Source organism: Gadus macrocephalus, chromosome 4, assembly GCF_031168955.1.
Source record: "Gadus macrocephalus chromosome 4, ASM3116895v1".
Classification (NCBI taxonomy): domain Eukaryota; kingdom Metazoa; phylum Chordata; class Actinopteri; order Gadiformes; family Gadidae; genus Gadus; species Gadus macrocephalus.
Window position 1 is genome coordinate 5,441,058 of NC_082385.1, and position 17,293 is coordinate 5,458,350.

At 44.1% G+C, this 17,293-nt stretch overlaps 2 protein-coding genes across 2 annotated transcripts; one reads left to right on the forward strand and one right to left on the reverse strand.

Moving 5' to 3' along the window:
- The first annotated feature begins 6 nt into the window (after window positions 1–6).
- Window positions 7–7,617, forward strand: tmem243b (transmembrane protein 243, mitochondrial b). The gene is made up of 5 exons (XM_060049592.1): window positions 7–311; window positions 1,734–2,089; window positions 2,391–2,441; window positions 3,204–3,308; window positions 3,505–7,617. The coding sequence occupies exons 2-5, from the start codon at window positions 2,012–2,014 to the stop codon at window positions 3,622–3,624; spliced, it is 354 nt and encodes a 117-aa protein (XP_059905575.1). The 5' UTR covers window positions 7–311; window positions 1,734–2,011; the 3' UTR covers window positions 3,625–7,617.
- Window positions 5,756–17,271, reverse strand: dmtf1 (cyclin D binding myb-like transcription factor 1). Its single transcript, XM_060049588.1, has 17 exons — window positions 17,137–17,271; window positions 16,156–16,262; window positions 15,854–15,949; window positions 15,345–15,430; window positions 14,992–15,109; window positions 14,543–14,619; window positions 14,000–14,157; window positions 13,681–13,713; window positions 13,376–13,485; window positions 11,105–11,333; window positions 10,527–10,678; window positions 10,017–10,217; window positions 9,334–9,410; window positions 8,732–8,917; window positions 8,401–8,607; window positions 8,150–8,243; window positions 5,756–7,820 (listed from the first exon to the last, which is right to left on the reverse strand). Exons 2-17 carry the CDS (start codon window positions 16,253–16,255, stop codon window positions 7,786–7,788), a joined length of 1,959 nt encoding a protein of 652 aa, XP_059905571.1. The 5' UTR covers window positions 16,256–16,262; window positions 17,137–17,271; the 3' UTR covers window positions 5,756–7,785.
- Between the last annotated feature and the right edge of the window lie 22 nt (window positions 17,272–17,293).

Genomic DNA, 17,293 nt, shown 5'->3' on the forward strand with positions numbered 1-17,293 from the left:
ACGTACTTGAAATGTACTTGAATCTTCATCTCTTTCTGTGTATGAAGAGATCGTGACAAAAAAGCAGTTTTTACTATATTCAATGAACTGTTCACTCGGTAGCCGTTTCTTGCCAACAGTCCTGAGCGTTTATTATCGGCTCACAATTAACCGCACTCGCCTTTTAGCAGCTTGTCCCGGACCGTTCCCTTTAACGGGGACTTGACCCTACTGTGTGTGTCTTCAAACTTCGGTCTGCTACGACCACAGCACCAGTATCATCGGGGAACCACTTGGACAGACAGACAGAGAGAAAGATCAACACACAGCGGGTGAGTAAGACGCAACAACCCATAGGTTTGTTCATACTCTGCCCCGATAGCTGGAAGTGCTTGAAATGCGTGCTAAGCATATAACCAGCCATCACTAGCGGTGGCCTAGAGAAGGTTATGATGGGTTCAGGTGGCTAATGGAAGTCCCTGTGTAAAAAAAAAGTGTGTTAAATGTACTTTTGATGCGCACCCTTTCACAGCAGAGGACCAATATCCTCGTGTTCTTTGTGGACTGAATACATAGTATGTATGTATCTGCAATGCTCCAGGACATTCACAGCCAGACATTAGCCGGGAAAGCTATCCACCTACCGGGCTAACCTGATAGACAGTGGGGGGTTTGTTTACCTATCAGTCGCTGTTTAAACATTGGTGGTCCGTCGCTTTTTTTTTTCTTTTTTGCAAATATCTCTTTTGGAGACATTCAGTAACTCTAGCCATCAACAAAATCATACAAATTGACAGGTTTACATTTACCCTTTATTTTGCCCTCTGTGTTATAAGGAGGGGGGATTTCATGGAGGCTAATGTAGATGTGCTTTTCCCCCACTTGGGTAAAATAAGTCGACGGGCTCCATTCATACGCCTTTTGGATCACAAGGTTCCCTTGGAATGTAGCTCTGGGCCAGGTTTAACCTGCCAATAATGAGGCTGTTGTTTTTCCGTATGAGCGTTGATTCTGCTGAGAGAGCACTCTTCGGTTTATATATTCCTTTTCCTGTAAACCATGGTCACTCCCCTTTTGGAAAGTGGTGATTCTGCATTAGAAGAAATAGTAAAGTTGTAATGAACAATACAGCCCAAATAAAATAAAACACTTGACATGCTTGCCATGCTTAGTTACCTACTCTGAGGCAACTACTGGTACTCTCATATTGTTCGGTGATGACAAATCTACCCATTTAATTTGTGTTTTGGATGGAAAAGTAAAACAAGTAAAAAATATTTTTATACATCCATTCAGGAAACATCTGCGAGATGCACAAACGCATTGCAGTGCGATATAAGCTGAAAAAGGTTAGGCAGATGTCAATAACCCAGTTACAATTTCTGCTCCAAGACCAATGATGAATTAGGGCTATAGAAAGTGTGAATATATTCAACAAGAGGAAGTAAAAGTTAATCTGGATTTTGACTTTGGATACTTCCTGATTCGATACTAAGCTTGTTGGCTAGGCCCATCGTGACTTCGACATACCTTCCTTTGTCGTCCTTAACAGATTTGTGTGAGATCGCATGACTTGGGTGACGTATGTTTTGATTTGCCAAGATAGCCTAACTGATAACCTTGTGTTGCCTCACACCTGGCCTCACAATGGGTTACTGACGCAAGATGGAAAAAAATGCAGACGTGCGTCGCATGGCGATCTCTCTTGCATGAACTGCAATGTATGCTCACTCTTGCCCTCATCCCCCACATAGGTAAAGGACCCAGCCGCCCCCCTTCCCCCCCCCCTGTCCCCCTCCATCGCCATGACGTCACCCCGAGTGGTCTGTTGACGTCGCCGTTATTTCGGGACGCCCATGGTGCGGCGGCGCGGGGGTGTCCGTCACCAAACGGCATGCGGATCGCCGCTAGCATGAAGCTCGAGTAGCGGCTCCCGTCGCTGTCGCCTGTCACCCTGTCCATGGGGAGGAGGAGGAGGAGGAGGAGCTGAAGTGTTGGGTCGGGAAGGTCGGCGCCGTCTCGTCTGACAGCCATGGATGACTTCAGCGGCAGGACCTACGGAACCAGTGGCCTGGACAACAGGCCCCTGTTCGGGGAGACATCGGCCTGGGTAAGAGCGAGGACCTCGGGGTGGGTGTGTGGACGTCTGGGTGGTGGTGATGGTGGAGGCGCCGGATGTGTTTCTCAATAACAGCCCTGGATTGTCTATTGTGTCCCATCTGCATGCATGTGACTGTGTGGCGGGACTGTGTGTGTGTGTGTGTGTGTGTGTGTGTGTGTGTGTGTGTGTGTGTGTGTGTGTGTGTGTGTGTGTGTGTGTGTGTGTGTGTGTGTGTGTGTGTGTGTGTGTGTGTGTGTGTGTGTGTGTGATCACAAGCTCAACTGCTTCTGTTGGCCTCTTTTGCCTTCAGGATCGGATCATCAACGTTGGTGTGGGTGGAGTCACTACTCTGTTTGTCCTGGTGAGTCCTCTCTCTCCCGTCATCACTTCCAAGGGCCCTGCCGGGACCAGCCTCGGCTGATGGAAGTATCCAATAGGATTATGCCGTGGCTTGCAGCTAAACATTGTTCGAATATTTTGCGTTTCAGCTCGGAAAATAGTAGGGGTGGGAATCTCTTGGCACCTCACGATTCAATTCCGAAAATATTGATTCAATACAATAATTTTTAAATTACGGTACTAAAATTATCCCTCTCTGGCGAACAGAATGTTCGGCAGCACTCAAACAAATACAACAACATTTTTTAACAGTATCGTCTAGGCCTAAAAAAAAATTTGTTTGGTTCCGGTTTCCGACCGACCCTGTCAATTTATGTGCGACCCAAATTATTTTATGAGCTTTATAAAAAAAAAAAAAAAAAGTTTTTTTTGATGCAAACTATAATTACGTTTTGGTACAGCACCTCTTCATTCTGTACAAGGATGAGCGAATTTTCTCGTTTTTAAATGAAAACAACCTACCTATCATTCGCTGCCGCTGGAAAAAAAAAAATAAAAAAAAATAAAAAATCCCCTACCTACCCATGACCTCAACTGACAACCAACAGGAACCAAACTTTTTTTTTTTTTAGGCCCTATCTATCCGTCACTCATTCTTATCTTTAACGACGGCAGTGACAGGAATTGCTGTGACTGGCGTTAGTGGACAGACTGGCTGAACAAAGTGGACCATTTCCTGCTTTGATAATAACCCCCATGGTGGATTTATTTCCTGCTGTCGTAGGTGACTGTCATCAGTTCTTTTGTGTTCCCATCGCTTCCCCCGAGTGCTCTCAACATTTTCTTTGCGGCTTGTATTCTTCTGATCTGCGGCTCTACGTTACTGCTGGTGAGGAACACCCTCACATGTCTCTCTCTCTCTCAATCACTCACTCACTCACTTCATTGTCGACTGCATTTTGTACATAAGCGAAACCTTCTATAATCAATGCTTCCTTTCTGTCTTTTTTTTGTTCACCCTCCTTCCCTCTTCATCCCCACCCCTTAATCAATGAATGCTCTTTCCCTGGTCTCTCCCTGCCCAGATCTTCTGGTACCGCCAAGGGGATCTGGAGCCCAAGTTCAGGAAGCTCATCTACTACAAGCTGGCCTCCATCGTGCTGCTGTGCCTGTGTGCCAACCTCTACTTCCACGGGGTCACGTAGGTGTGGCTCTTAAGTGGGACCCATGGACCCCACAGATGGGCGGGCACGCACACGCAGCAATAAGGGGGTCAAAGCAATGGATGGGTGAAGGTTAGAACATTCAGGTGGTTTACTTGGTGGAAGGTCTCCAACGTTAACCGTGATGTCTACCAATGGAACCAAAGGATAAGAGACCCCCTCTGCATTCTGAGAAACCCGGCGGTTCCAAATGACCAATTCCATTTTTCCAGAGGGAAACTGAAAAGAAATGAAGCAAAGGACTTGGTGAGACCACTCGAGAGGAACACTGCCTTAAATGCGTTGCACACACCGCGACCACCGCGCACGCGCGAGTGCGAGTGCGAGTGTGTGTGTGTGTGTGTGTGTGTGTGTACCGGCCAGTACACTTGCGGACAGTAGCTCACTTGACTCTTGATCATGTGCACTTCAAGGATCTTTCATAATTACACCAGGGGACCGTTGCGGGTGTAGTATATGAGTCTACATCAGTTTTAGATGTAGCCCTGTTTACAACAATGACACACGTTAAAGATCATGGTGACTCTTGAGAAGGCTGGGTCGAGTATTGCTTGATCCAGTCAACATTGCTGACTTTCAGACTCTAGAGGCATCGCCGGTGCCACGGTAAATCCCATTGTCAGACTTAATTGTGATCCCTAAACCACAATGGCTCACCCCCCAAATGATGACTATGCACACGTCCAACTACTCTGTGAAGGAGTATTTCTTTGGTACTGTTATAGCACACTAGCTAAAGATAGACATATAGTCTTCCGGTTCTCATTTCTAATTTTACATGGAGGCCGTCTGTTCTTCCCATTGCAACAGATAAGATACAGGGTACATTCTACATAATGTTTTCTTATTCCTGTCCCATAATCATAAATGTATCTAATCAATCTTTCCAATGGTGCACATGCCATATTACGTTGGCTGCCAATGCTTGCACCAAACGGAAGCTGTGCCCAACACGTATGTTATTTTAGCCATATGAGCATGCATGTCCACCCCCAAGCTCTTTATAACCTTCTCTCACTCAGGCCAAAGCACTGCATCTGTGCACACTGTAGCACCAATGATCATTATGAAGTAAAGGAACCCTTACACATCCCATCCCAGTCATCTTTAAGTAAAGCTGCATTTCACAGGGTCTTGAAGGATCGATTACAGAGCTCTGCTCCATATTTTGCGATCTCCATGATCAGATCAATCTATTTTTTGCACTTCACTTGATATACATATATATATATTGCCATATTTCTCTTTGTGTATGTGGCTATATTGCTCCTAGTCACATTCTTGATATTAAAATATTAATAAATGTGGTCCCACAGGATTTTTTTTTTTTTTGAGCAGTGGACAGTTGGGTGCTTAGGAATAACCCAGACTCTCGCTTTGTTTCTTAAGATAGTCTACCTGAATATGAAGGATATGCTCAAAGGACACAGCTATGATGTGTGCCTTGGTTAGCCAAAGCACACCTGGACGTCATGATACACCTTCATGTTGTAATGCTTCCAATCAATGCAAATGTTAATTTGTTTTTCGGAAGTACTTCAATTAGATTTTCTACTTTTGCATTTCAATACACTAATGTGAACAATGTGGAAACCCTGACCAAAATAATTTGTTCTTAGGCAAGTGGTAACCTTTACCTACCAACTAGTAAAGCCAAAATAAAGATGGATTTGTTTGAGGAAATTTGAATATGAAGACCTATGATTTGAAATTAACAGCCCTGAAGAGCACCATAGCAAATATATAATTTAATCATGTAAATGTTTCCTTTGCAAAAATCTTTGCAAATTCTGTGCTAACCGACCGTACATGTTTTATCACAAGTTAGACTTTATAAGTCTAGGACCAAATCAGCATGTTATTCTCACCAATGTTCTGTTCAGTGATAAACGTTCTGCCACAAGGCCATCAGTGGCCAATCTTAAGTTTGATTCAAATGGGGAACCATCAGAAGACACAACGACCTAGGGATTGTCAGAAACCATGTGCTGCTTTCTACTCAACATTTTATGGAATTAAGACTCCTGTACCCTGTGTTTTTAACTCAACACTTTTTGGTCTTATATTGTAAGATAATATTCCATGTAGGAAGCACAAGACCTCAACAAAGTGACACAATAAAACTCATTCTTTATTATACAAAACAGTTTCACATTGACTTGTTTTTCTGCCAATGTTTTCCTCACTGGTGTTGACACCTAGGTGCGAGACTAAATTGCAGCAAATGTTCCTTGAGTCTGCACGTGCACAAGCAACTCAAATGACCACTGGCTGTTGCAAAAAAAGAAAAGGGTTAGGATGACCTGTAGTGGTTTGATATGGTAATGCATTAATGATAGGAGCCAATGTTTTCTGAACCAAATGTGGTCTTTTGGTCAGTGGCAATAGGTTTGTCAGCATTGGAGCTTAGTTAAGAAGTTATTTTTAAGGGCATTTGTATTCTGAAAACATTTTTTTATAGTAACAAAAAGGGTGTAACGCTATGCTTGTATGTTTGCCAGAATATATATTTTTGAAAGTTGACCAAGTTGTCCCCATAGTGTATTTTATATACCACATTATTTCTGATCTCCAGTGACCAAATCTTTTCTTCTCAGCCTTAAAATTCAGCTTGTTGAATTATCACTTATTCCCAGTTTTGTATTACAGTTCTCAGGTTTCCATCAATGTATTGTTGTATTGTACATCCTGCTGGTGTACCTGCCAAACAATTCCATACACAAATTCCAAACACTTCCACATTTTCCAAATATTTGTTGTTTCATCCCATTAGAAATACGTCAAATACATGTGTCCAAAAAAATTAAAAAGTAAATTTGTTCTGTAACACTTACTAACTAGTTCTCACCGCTAGCTATGCAAGTTCATCAGCCATACACTTGTGGGGTTAGGTCAAAGGTGATAAATCACTTGTTTCGTAATGCAACAAGAACTAACCTAGACAAACCACTAGCTTCTAGGCACATGCCTGTTTAGGGACCATGTAAAAAGATCCTATGCATTTTTTTTTTTTTAACTATTTATATATTACACACACACACAGAGGGACATACATAAATAAAAAATGATTTTAACTCACTCATAGGAACTTCAACAGTTGGTGGTGTTGAACCAGCAACCTTTTAATTTGTTCTTACCCAACTGTCATGGAATGTTTCTACTCCCTGTGTCAATTTAAGACTGGGTCATAAATCAAGACCTTATCATGATGTCTCAATTGATTACATGACACTTTCTAACCCTAAAATGGTCAAAACAGCCTGCCTAAAATTGCTATATACTTCATGTCCCTCAGTTGGATTGAGTAAAGTGGATTCTTGATGGATATTCAATTCATGATCACATTAGCTTCCTGCCCTTATTCAGAATACGTTAATAACATGGACTGCAATGTTCTGATGAATATAGCAGGATTGAGACAACACTTGACGTTTAAACCCTGAATCCAGATTATTCCAAAAGTATTTATATTCAGAGACATGTATGAAGACAAAAATAACCCATAACCAACCTGAACTAAAGTCTTCAGACTAGAAACATGAAAAGGGGGATTATAAATGGAATAATTCCATAAGCAACACTATATGAACACCTTCGTCGAAATGCAGTCTTAGATTAAGAATAACATTAATCGTCAAAAAAAACACACGTCCAAGTCCATGTCAATCAATGTAAACAACATTTCCAATTGAACGGATCACTCAATACCTTAAGCAAAATAGTACGCCATTAGCACCCGAGTCTATCAACGCTAATAAAAGTTGTATGTTTTTGCAACGTCATAGCAATAATGAAAAAGAGAAAGGAAGAATCGTTAAGAAATGGTTGGCGTTAATTTAAAGCTATAAATACGTATGGAGACAGGGTTAGGGCTACTGGTGACCTGATTTAGCGACATGGCAAGTGTTTATCAGGTGCTAGCAATAACATTGCTTCCCAATGGGGTTTCAGTTGTGAAGCTTGGTTACTTTGCTATGCTGGGGAAAAAAACCCAAATGAAATGGTAGAAAGGAAATGTAGTGAATTCGGATGACTCCTGAGTTTCTTTTGTTTGTGGGGGGGGGGGGGGACAACCTCTCGTCTTCAGTCAGGTCTGGTGTTGAGGTGTCAGCGGAACGGGGGTGTCCAGCCCCGCCACGCCACTCAGTCTGATCCTTCCTGGTTCTCCAGGATCGGATCTGACGACGGGAGAAAAGCCCGGAAACAAACATTGAGCGAAGAAGCGAGCGAGCGAGTGCATGAAGTGAACAAGAACAGTGTTTGTGTTGGAGGTAAAGGATACCATCACAATATTGCAGTTAGTTTGATAAGATATTGCATTAGTGGTTTCCATAACTGGCTTTATGGAAAATGACGTTCTACTTTTGATGCGTCTTAAACCAGCAGGTCCAAGGATGATCTCATGTTCAACCGGGCGATAGCCAAGCGGTCCTCAGCCAAACACTGGCGTGTACGTGTTAGTGCGTGCGTGCGGTTGTACACGTGTGTCGGTGCTTGTGTGTTTTACCTGTCAGTGTGCTGCTGATGGGTGCAGAGACGATCAGCACAGTGCTGCCGGGGGCAAGGGCAGAGGTCTCCTCAACAGACGTGGAGCTCAGGACCTGAAGCAGCCATTGCCACAAATATTCTCCATCAATACAATACATTATCTATAAATACGATGAATGTTATTTTGATCCGATTCCTTTGAAAGCACTTATTGTTCAAGGTTCGAAGTTAACATAAAGTGGTAGAAAAACAGCCAATCATAGTCGCTACCTTGTCAGTAAAGCCGTCTGTCATTGGCTGAGCCTCCGATGAAACACACTCATCACCAACGAGGAGGCTGGAGGCCTCTAGCCCCACCCCCTGTTCCTGTCCCGCCGTCTCCACAATCAGCTGTGATTGGCCGAGGGGATCCGAGGAGGAGGCGTCAGAGGTCACCGTCTGGATGATGACCCCGTCACTGGAGCAGAGGCCCTCCGCCTGCGACGAAATAAAAAGTTCATGACAGACAGACAGACAGACAGACAGGCAGGCCGGCAGGCAGGCAGGCAGGCAGACAGACAGACAGACAGACAGACAGACAGACAGACAGACAGACACTTACGGACAGGCTGTGTAGGATGATCTGGTGCTCAGGCGAGGAGGGCGAGGAGCTTGTCGTCAGGGTGACGGTGCTGTTGCTGCCCAGGCCGAGAGGCAGGCCCTGACTGGTGGACAGACTGAGGCCCTGATTGGACGTGGTCTGGAGGTAGTAGGTCCCGGGCGTGCCGGTGGGCTGCAGGTGAAACGACTAAAGGGAGAGAGGGAGAGAGTTTCAGTCATTAATAATGATAATCAATTATGAATGTTCTTTTTCACTGTATATAAATCATTGATATTTGTATTATTTATATATATATATATATATATATTATTTTTTTTAAACTATATTTTATATTAGTATATTTTTTGTATATATTATAGTATTTTTATATTTTTTATTTATCTATTTTACGTTTGTGTTTGGGCAGGTTGAATGGCATTTTCCATGCAATGAGGGAGATAAAGAGAAGCTAATATCAGCATCTCACTGTGTTGGGTCATCCACCACCACTTAGGCTGTGAATTAATAATGAGGAGTTTCATCGTTTCCCGTAGACCACAGTGAAACCTGCACTATGCAACTGTAAAGTGTGTGCGTTTGCGTGTGTGTGTGCACGTGTTCACCGGTAGGATCTCGAAGGTCTGCAGGGCTCCGGTGTTCAGGGTGATGGTGTCTCCGTCGCCGGGGGCAGCAGTGCCGTCTGAGGGGATTGGGGGGGGGGGGGGGGGGGGGAGGGGGTTATGACTAAGAAGTAGGGGTATCTCTGACAGGCAGGTAAATAATGTCATTCAGGACGATTCGTTCATTCTGTTCAGTGGATCTGCTTAACACTGTTTTTACGTTTAGCCATTTAGAAGATGTTGAAACTGGTTTCAGTTCCAGTTCTTCAAGGAAACAGCAACGATAAAACCACTACAAGCTTTCAGTCGCCCTAACACATTTTTCTGGTTTAATAACGACCACATTAACAGCAATTGAGCTTATGAATATAAATAGCTCAATAAGGGTGACATATTATACCACCAGGTGCGAGTGTGATTAGTCGTCACAAGCAGTTTTGAAAATCTGCCTCTTATGACATCACAAGAGGGCGTGTCCACCTAGATGTGTGCTGGATACATCAGTCTACCAGCCCACCCAGTGGACTGTAGCACATCTGGCTCATCTATCCGTCATACAGGTGGACACGCCCACCTGTGATGTCAGAAGAGGCCCATTTTCAAAACGGCTCGTACCGGCTAACCACACTCACACCTGGTGGCTAGGTTCGCCTTTTGACGTTTGGGAGCGCGCGACGCGGACCCACCCAGGTGTGTGATCTGTAGGGGGATCTGGACCGGGATCTGCAGCGCTGCCACCGAGCTCGCCGACGCCCCGTCGTCCCCGCCGACGGCGCCGCCGCTCTCGTCCAATCGCGCCACTCGCAGCGCGGCCGAGGAGGCGGGACTCCCTTGGCCGGCGTTGGCCTGGGAGGACTCCATCAGGTCCTGCAGGACTTCCAGTAGGACTGAGGGGGGAGACACAGAGAGACAGAAGGAAGAGAGACAGACGGATCAGGGAAAGATTTCCGTGCTGCCTTTCAAGTTATACTTTCTCTCCGAGAATGAAACAAGATTCCCTTTCCCATATGGCGTTATTGACACACACAGTTTAAAGTTAGCAGTTTATCTCCAAGTCACGGTTAATTATGTCACTCAGAATAAAAACGTTCACAAACAACGAAAACCTTTTGCTACTTTTACAATATTTTTTTCGAATGTCTCGGCTCAAGAACAACAATGTTTGGTACACTGCGATTGGCTGCTGGCGGTCTTACGGCTGAAGGGGATCTCCTTGTGATTGGACACTTGTCTCTTGATGTTCCACCACTTGGAGCGCAGCCACTGAGGCGAGCGCACGCTGCTCCAGCCCCCGGCAAGCTCCTCCCACCGCAGCTCGTTCTCCTCCTCCACCTGCATCTCCATGATCCTGGAGGGGAGCCACACACACACACACACACACACACACACACACACACACACACACACACACACACACACACACACACACACACACACACACACACACACACACACACAGAGAACTTGAATTCGGTGTGCACCCATCCTCCCACGTGTGAACCCCACCCCCCACCCACCTGTCCAGGTGCCCCACCGGCCCCCGCCCCAGGTGTGCCCCAAAACCCCCACCTAGTCGTGCACCCCCCCCGCCCATGTGTGCCCCAGCCCGCCTAAACCCCCCAGGTGTGCCCCCACCCTGCCCAGGTGTGCACCCCCCCCCCCCCCCCCCCCCCCCACCACCCAGATGTGCCCCACCCTGCCCAGGTGTGCACCCCCCCCACCCCCCAGGTGTGCACCCCCCCCACCCCCCAGGTGTGCCCCGCCCCCCCCGTACCTGCGCACCAGGCCCAGGTCGTCCTCCTTGGTCCACTCGGTGCCCCCGCTGTGCTTCCAGTTGAGGTAGTTGAGCCACTTGGAGCGGCACTGCTTCTCCGAGCGCGAGCGCACCCGCTCCGCCACCGAGGCCCAGGACACGCCCCCGGTGACGGCCACGCCCGGCGACACCCCGGCCATCTCGTACACCACCTCGGCCAGCCGCCGCTCCTCCTCCTCGCTCCACTTGCCTGGACGGGGACCACGGAGGGACGGTGAACACTTTGGCTGTGGTTTTTTATCAGTTTTATGTTCGCACCGAAAAGTGGATTTGCGGGGTACAAATTTTTGGACGTTCTTGCCGTCGTCTTCTGCCCCTTCCTGCCTCCTCTTTTTGCAACTCTCAGATATTTCTGACAGTCTGCCGGTAATAGTTCTGTATTTTGGTGTCTACATTAATAAAGAGATACCTGAAGGGAGTCAGTCAATCAGTGACAGAGGGAGTGAGTGTGAGTGTGTGATAACTATAATTGTGATCGGGATTTGGTTTAAACCAGTTTAAACTTTTTTTTCAATATATTATTTTATTCATAAAATGTTAGAAATAGAACAGCTGGATACAATTTTGTACAGTATTTATGATTTGACCATTTTCTATTTGAATATTTTGCGTATTATTTGAAGGGTTTCAAGTACTCTGTAAATAGTATTTTTTGGAGAGAAATACTGAATGAATTAGTTACGGCTTTCTAAACTGATTTGAGTAGGCATTATTATAAACTTAGCAGCAGTCTTGTTAATGTGATGAGAAATTTGTTTGACTTTTCTGCATGATGTTTTCAAACTCAGAAATAATCGTTTGAATAATCATGATTTCAAAATTAACCAGAATAATCGTGAATATGTTTTTTTTCTCCATAATCTAGCAGTCCATGTGTGTACCCATACCCAGTTGGTGAGGATAGGAATGAGAGAGAGTGTTTGTGTGTGTCCATACCCAGTTGGCGAGGATGCGAGTGTGTGAGTATCTGACAGTGTTAATTTTGTCAGCTATTTTAGATTTAGTCTTAGTCTTTTGACGAAAATGCTTAGTATATTTAGTCACATTTTAGTCATTGTTTTCCTTTGTAGTTTTAGTCTAGTTTTAGTCTACGAAAAGTCCTTACATTTTAGTCAACTTTTAGTCAAAATGTTTTCTCTTTTTAAACTACCGGTAGTTCAATTAGGCTAACCCTATATAGGCTATATGGACACCTGCTAAGTTGTTCCACTCAAATAGAGTACTAAAGTGAAAACGTTACGTTGTCCTGGCAACCGGATTTTCAGTTCTAAACAACCGAACGAGAGATAGCGTTCTCCATTGCTTCCATGTGTTGTTTCTTTCAAAATTAAAATAAATCAATTTCAAGAGGTGAAAATCACTACCAATCGAAAAATGTCGAGGCGTTCATGTATTCCCCTGGGGTATTAAAAGGAAAAGTTTGTAAACGTTAGTTTAGTTTAGTTTTTTTTTTTAATATGAAGACAATCTATTCTCAATATTACTTACATCATTGGTAAAGCAAACTCAGAAATCAATTCGCAAAAAGATTGTTCCTTTTCTATAAAAGGTTTGTGTGGCATAGGATTTCCCCTTGTTAATTTGGTTTGTGTAGAACCGAAAATCTGTTGCTCTCGAAACGTGACGTCACACTTTAGTACTCTTGTCTGTTCAGCCTTCAAAACGATAGCTGGTAAATTGTGAAAAATGCATTAAACTGTAATCAGAAAACGCGGTTATATGCTATAAACCCTATAGTATCTTGGGTATAAAGGCTGGGACGAATTTCAAAGTCCACCTTATGTTGAAGTATAGACCGTGGCGATTCCCATTGAAACGAATGGCGCAGTGATTTTCTTCAAAACGAGAGCCGGTAAATTGTGAAAAATGAATTAAACTGTAATCAGACAACGCGGTTATATGCTATAGACCCTAGTATCTGTGGAATAAAAGCTGGGAAGAATTTCGAATCATGTACAATGCATAACGTTAGCTCATAGCTGAGTGGACCATACCTCCCGTTGCCAAGTCGTAGCTAAGGTCCGTCCTATTTACTGGAGGAGTGAACAAAATGACATTTCGTCATCGTTTTTATTATCACAGATCTATTTTTAGCTCGTCAACGTCTCGTCTTAGTCACGGAAAAAAGGTTGTTGACGAACATTTTTCGTCATATTTTTCGTTGACGAAATTAACACTGGTATCTGAGTACCCATGCCCAGTTGGTTAGGATGCGAGTGAGTGAGTGTGTACCCGTGTTGCAGGTGTCCTTCATCAGCCGACAGCGGTCCTTGACGGACGAGGCACTGCGGCCCAGTACCGCCCCGATGGTGGCCCAGTCGTTACCGTGCTTCTTCCTCAGCCTGGGACACACACACACACACACACACACACACACACACACACACACACACACACACACACACACACACACACACACACACACACACACACACACACACACACACACACACACACACACACACACACACACAATAAACACATATTTCGTATCTGACATTTGGTATTAAAGCAGAGTTATAAAAGCCGCCACTCACGTTTTTAGTTTCTCGATCTCTCCATGGGTGTACCTTCCGGAAGAAAGGAGGGGAAAGAAAGTGCAGCCGTTAGATCTCCTGTACTCCAGTAGCAACGGGGCACAGACTAAATGGACCAACTGTCGGAGATGCAAATGAACACAGCCACTTTCTAGGTACGTCTTTGTTTTAAGTCTTTTGATTTATTTTTATGCATTACTATAGAATGCCAAAGAGGTTTCTAGGTATTTCTGTCATCCTGGCCCCAGCTTCTCTGACCCAAACACCCGGCAAACCGCGCGCGCCAAAGCCCCCGCCGCTCCGAGCGCCGAACACTTACTTGCCCACGTGGTTGCTGTTGTCGTACATGCGCAGCACGCGGCGGTACACGGCGAACAGCGGCCGGTTCAGCCCCCAGGCCACGCTGCGGTAGAAGTCCTTCCGCTCCTCCTTGGACATCTCAAAGATGATCTCCGCCGGGTCCTCCATGCCACGGTTCTGTGGCGCACGCACACACGCACACGCACACACACACACACACACCTTGATTAATGACAATTACATTATTATTTGCAGGAGATATTGGTAGGATTGACAAGACTGGGTAAAATAATTGATTGATGAAATACGTAATTCCGGTTCTTTGATGGTATAGAAACAATTAAAAACTAAAGACAGAGAGTTCAATTACATGGTGGGACTGTTGTCAAACATTACAATAATAGGATTATTTAGGAAATTTTTAATACAGAAAAACAATACTTTTCTTTATCAAATATATATCCACGGCTTATGAAATAAATTAGTCCTTGAAGAAGACATGAGGCCGCCATCTTTTATTCCCAAACCTCCCAATGTTGGGTCCTCAGAACGCCCGGCCTACCTTCACGTAGCGCGCAATGTTGCTCATGAGGATTTCAACCTCCTCCTTGGACCACATGCCCTGCTTCCACGTGTGGCCTACACAACGCAAAACACACATTGAGTTTCTTCTACCGACGGTTCATCTGTCTCTAAAAAGAACGCACCCTGCATACCTGTCTGGTCTATTTCGAAATGAAGGGACTAGAAAAAATAAATATATATACACATTAAAAAATTAATAAAACAGATGGTCATTCTTACTAATTCAAAGTAATTTAGACCATAATTTTTAGACCATGGTATCCAAAGTGACTTACAGTGGATCTTACATAATGCCATTGAGGAGCAAAGCAAATAAGAGTAGTCTGGTGATATCAGGGATCAAACCAGAGTACAGTACTACCACTCTAGTAAGACACAATGTATGTGTGTGTGTGTGTGTGTGTGTGTGTGTGTGTGTGTGTGTACCTTTATTGGCCAGCGTGTCCTTGTCCTCCTTAGTGGTGAACCAGGCCTGGCTGACGGGCGACACGTCATCGCTGGTCTTCTCCTGAGAAGGCAGGGACTCTGCTTCCACCTGCAGGATCTACACACACACACACACACACACACACACACACACACACACACACACACACACACACACACACACACACACACACACACACACACACACACACACACACACACACACACACACACACACACACACACACACAAATTCCAGTAATACATTTAAAGCTACCTTCGTTTTTTTATTTGGGACAAATAAGAAAAAAAAAAGATTAGCTACTCAGCCTAGCTGCTTGGCTTCCACGTACCTGAATCTGCGCTACGCTGCCCTCCGTGAGGTCACTGTCCGCCGTGGCGGTCATGGTCAACTCAAAGCTCTCGTCATTCTCTGACACTTGGGGATGGAGGACCGAGGGACAGAGCCAGACAGATAGACAGACTGATGTTATCGGATTTATTCTCAGCAAATTGGAAATCTCTTTAGTTATTGTGTTACAATCAGGCTTCAGTCCTCAAGTCCTCACAATATTGATTACAGTAGAGCCCATTAAACCTTTTCATTCCTTTATACAAGGAATGATAAGGGCGTCTTCCCTAAAAAAAACATCATTATACAGCTGCTGAGAGTTTATACCTTTACTTTTACCTTTACGTTACCTTCATGTGAAAACCAGATCAATGGACATTTTCCAGTTGAAAGCCCCTGTCAAGCTGCTTCTTAGAATATGTAAAGCACGATCAAATTACTTTTCAAGTGATGTGAACATCTGTACGAATCCCTCGATTCGTAGGTTATGACAGACAGTGTGTTTCTCACGAGGTTGGTTGACCACTGTGAACTGTGCTTCCTCCGAGTCCTCCTGCTCGTCTGTTGTCAGGCGGATCTTCTTCTGAAGAGGCTCAGAAGCCTCGTCTACACACACAGACACACATTATTTCCACAGAGCCAAAATGACGATAGCAAATACAATCACGGCAATATAACTGTCATCATTACTATTATATTGTATTTTGTATTTACTGTCCAACTAATTAATATAATAGCAAATCAATTAATATGAATATATGTTCAACGGATTCTAAGAAAAGCTATGAAAAATGTGTGCGTGTGTGAGTCACCATTAGGAGGGCAGTGCAGTATGAGGCTCCCATCGCTGTCCCGGGTCAGCGTGACAGAGTTGACCGTCTGCAGCGTTATTTCCTCCGCCTCCGCGCTCATAGTTTACCTAGCAACAGAGAAGATAAATCTAAGTGATGACATCATCATAAACTGATGACACTGGGTCCACTTAAAGAATTTTTTTTTTTACCAATATGTTAGATGAGCTAGACACTGATCCACGTATTCCCAGAGATAGGATTGTGGTTAAGCATATGATAATCGCAATTGTAAGCTCATTTATAAAATAATATTGACACCCCTAATTTCTATCTAATGTGAGTGAGTGTTTGTTTTGGTGTGTTTTGTTTTACTGGAATGGTGAATAATACCTTCAATGACGATCATAAACATAATGATTGTATAACTTGTACCTTGCAAACCTGAAATAATACTTTGCCACCTTCATAAAAGTTAATATTTGTTGTGTTTGCAATCAGTTATTAAGGGCAGACTTAGTTTGAAATGGATATTTCGGATGAAAAGGAGCTTTTAATATCTTTAAAAAGGGTTTTATTCCGAGTAGAAAATATTCAACCAATACTAGAGCAGTTATTGAATGGATTGCTGCGGATGGAAGTGAAATACTAGATTGTAACTTTGTGTAGGTCTAAAACATCAACATCGTGTTTTTTTGCTATTGCCATTGTGAAGCAAAATCGTGTATTTATCTAGATGTATCAAGTCCAAATGTAAATACTGCTATACCACACTAACAATTGTCATCCAAGTAGCCAGCCGGCTAAATGAAAGAAGACGAAATGAAAACAGCGACGCCATGTTATTGCACAAGGTGATGCTTATGGCGATTGTGTGCTATTGATCATGTCGACATATCTGCGGTTTGGTAGTCAATTCTTCCGACCCGAGCGTATGTATAAAACTGCTCTGCTTCAGATCCCAAACAGAAAGTGGATTTTAGTTTTGATTTGGCTACTTACTTCCTGTTTTTGGTCCGGGGACTTCGAGGGGACCAGGATGAAGGCAAATGCCAGGATGGAGGCTCGGCCGTCTGAAGGCCACGGGGTTGCCAGATAAGTAGGGTACGAGCATGATAAGATAACACAATTATCGATTTTTCTTATTATTATGAATATT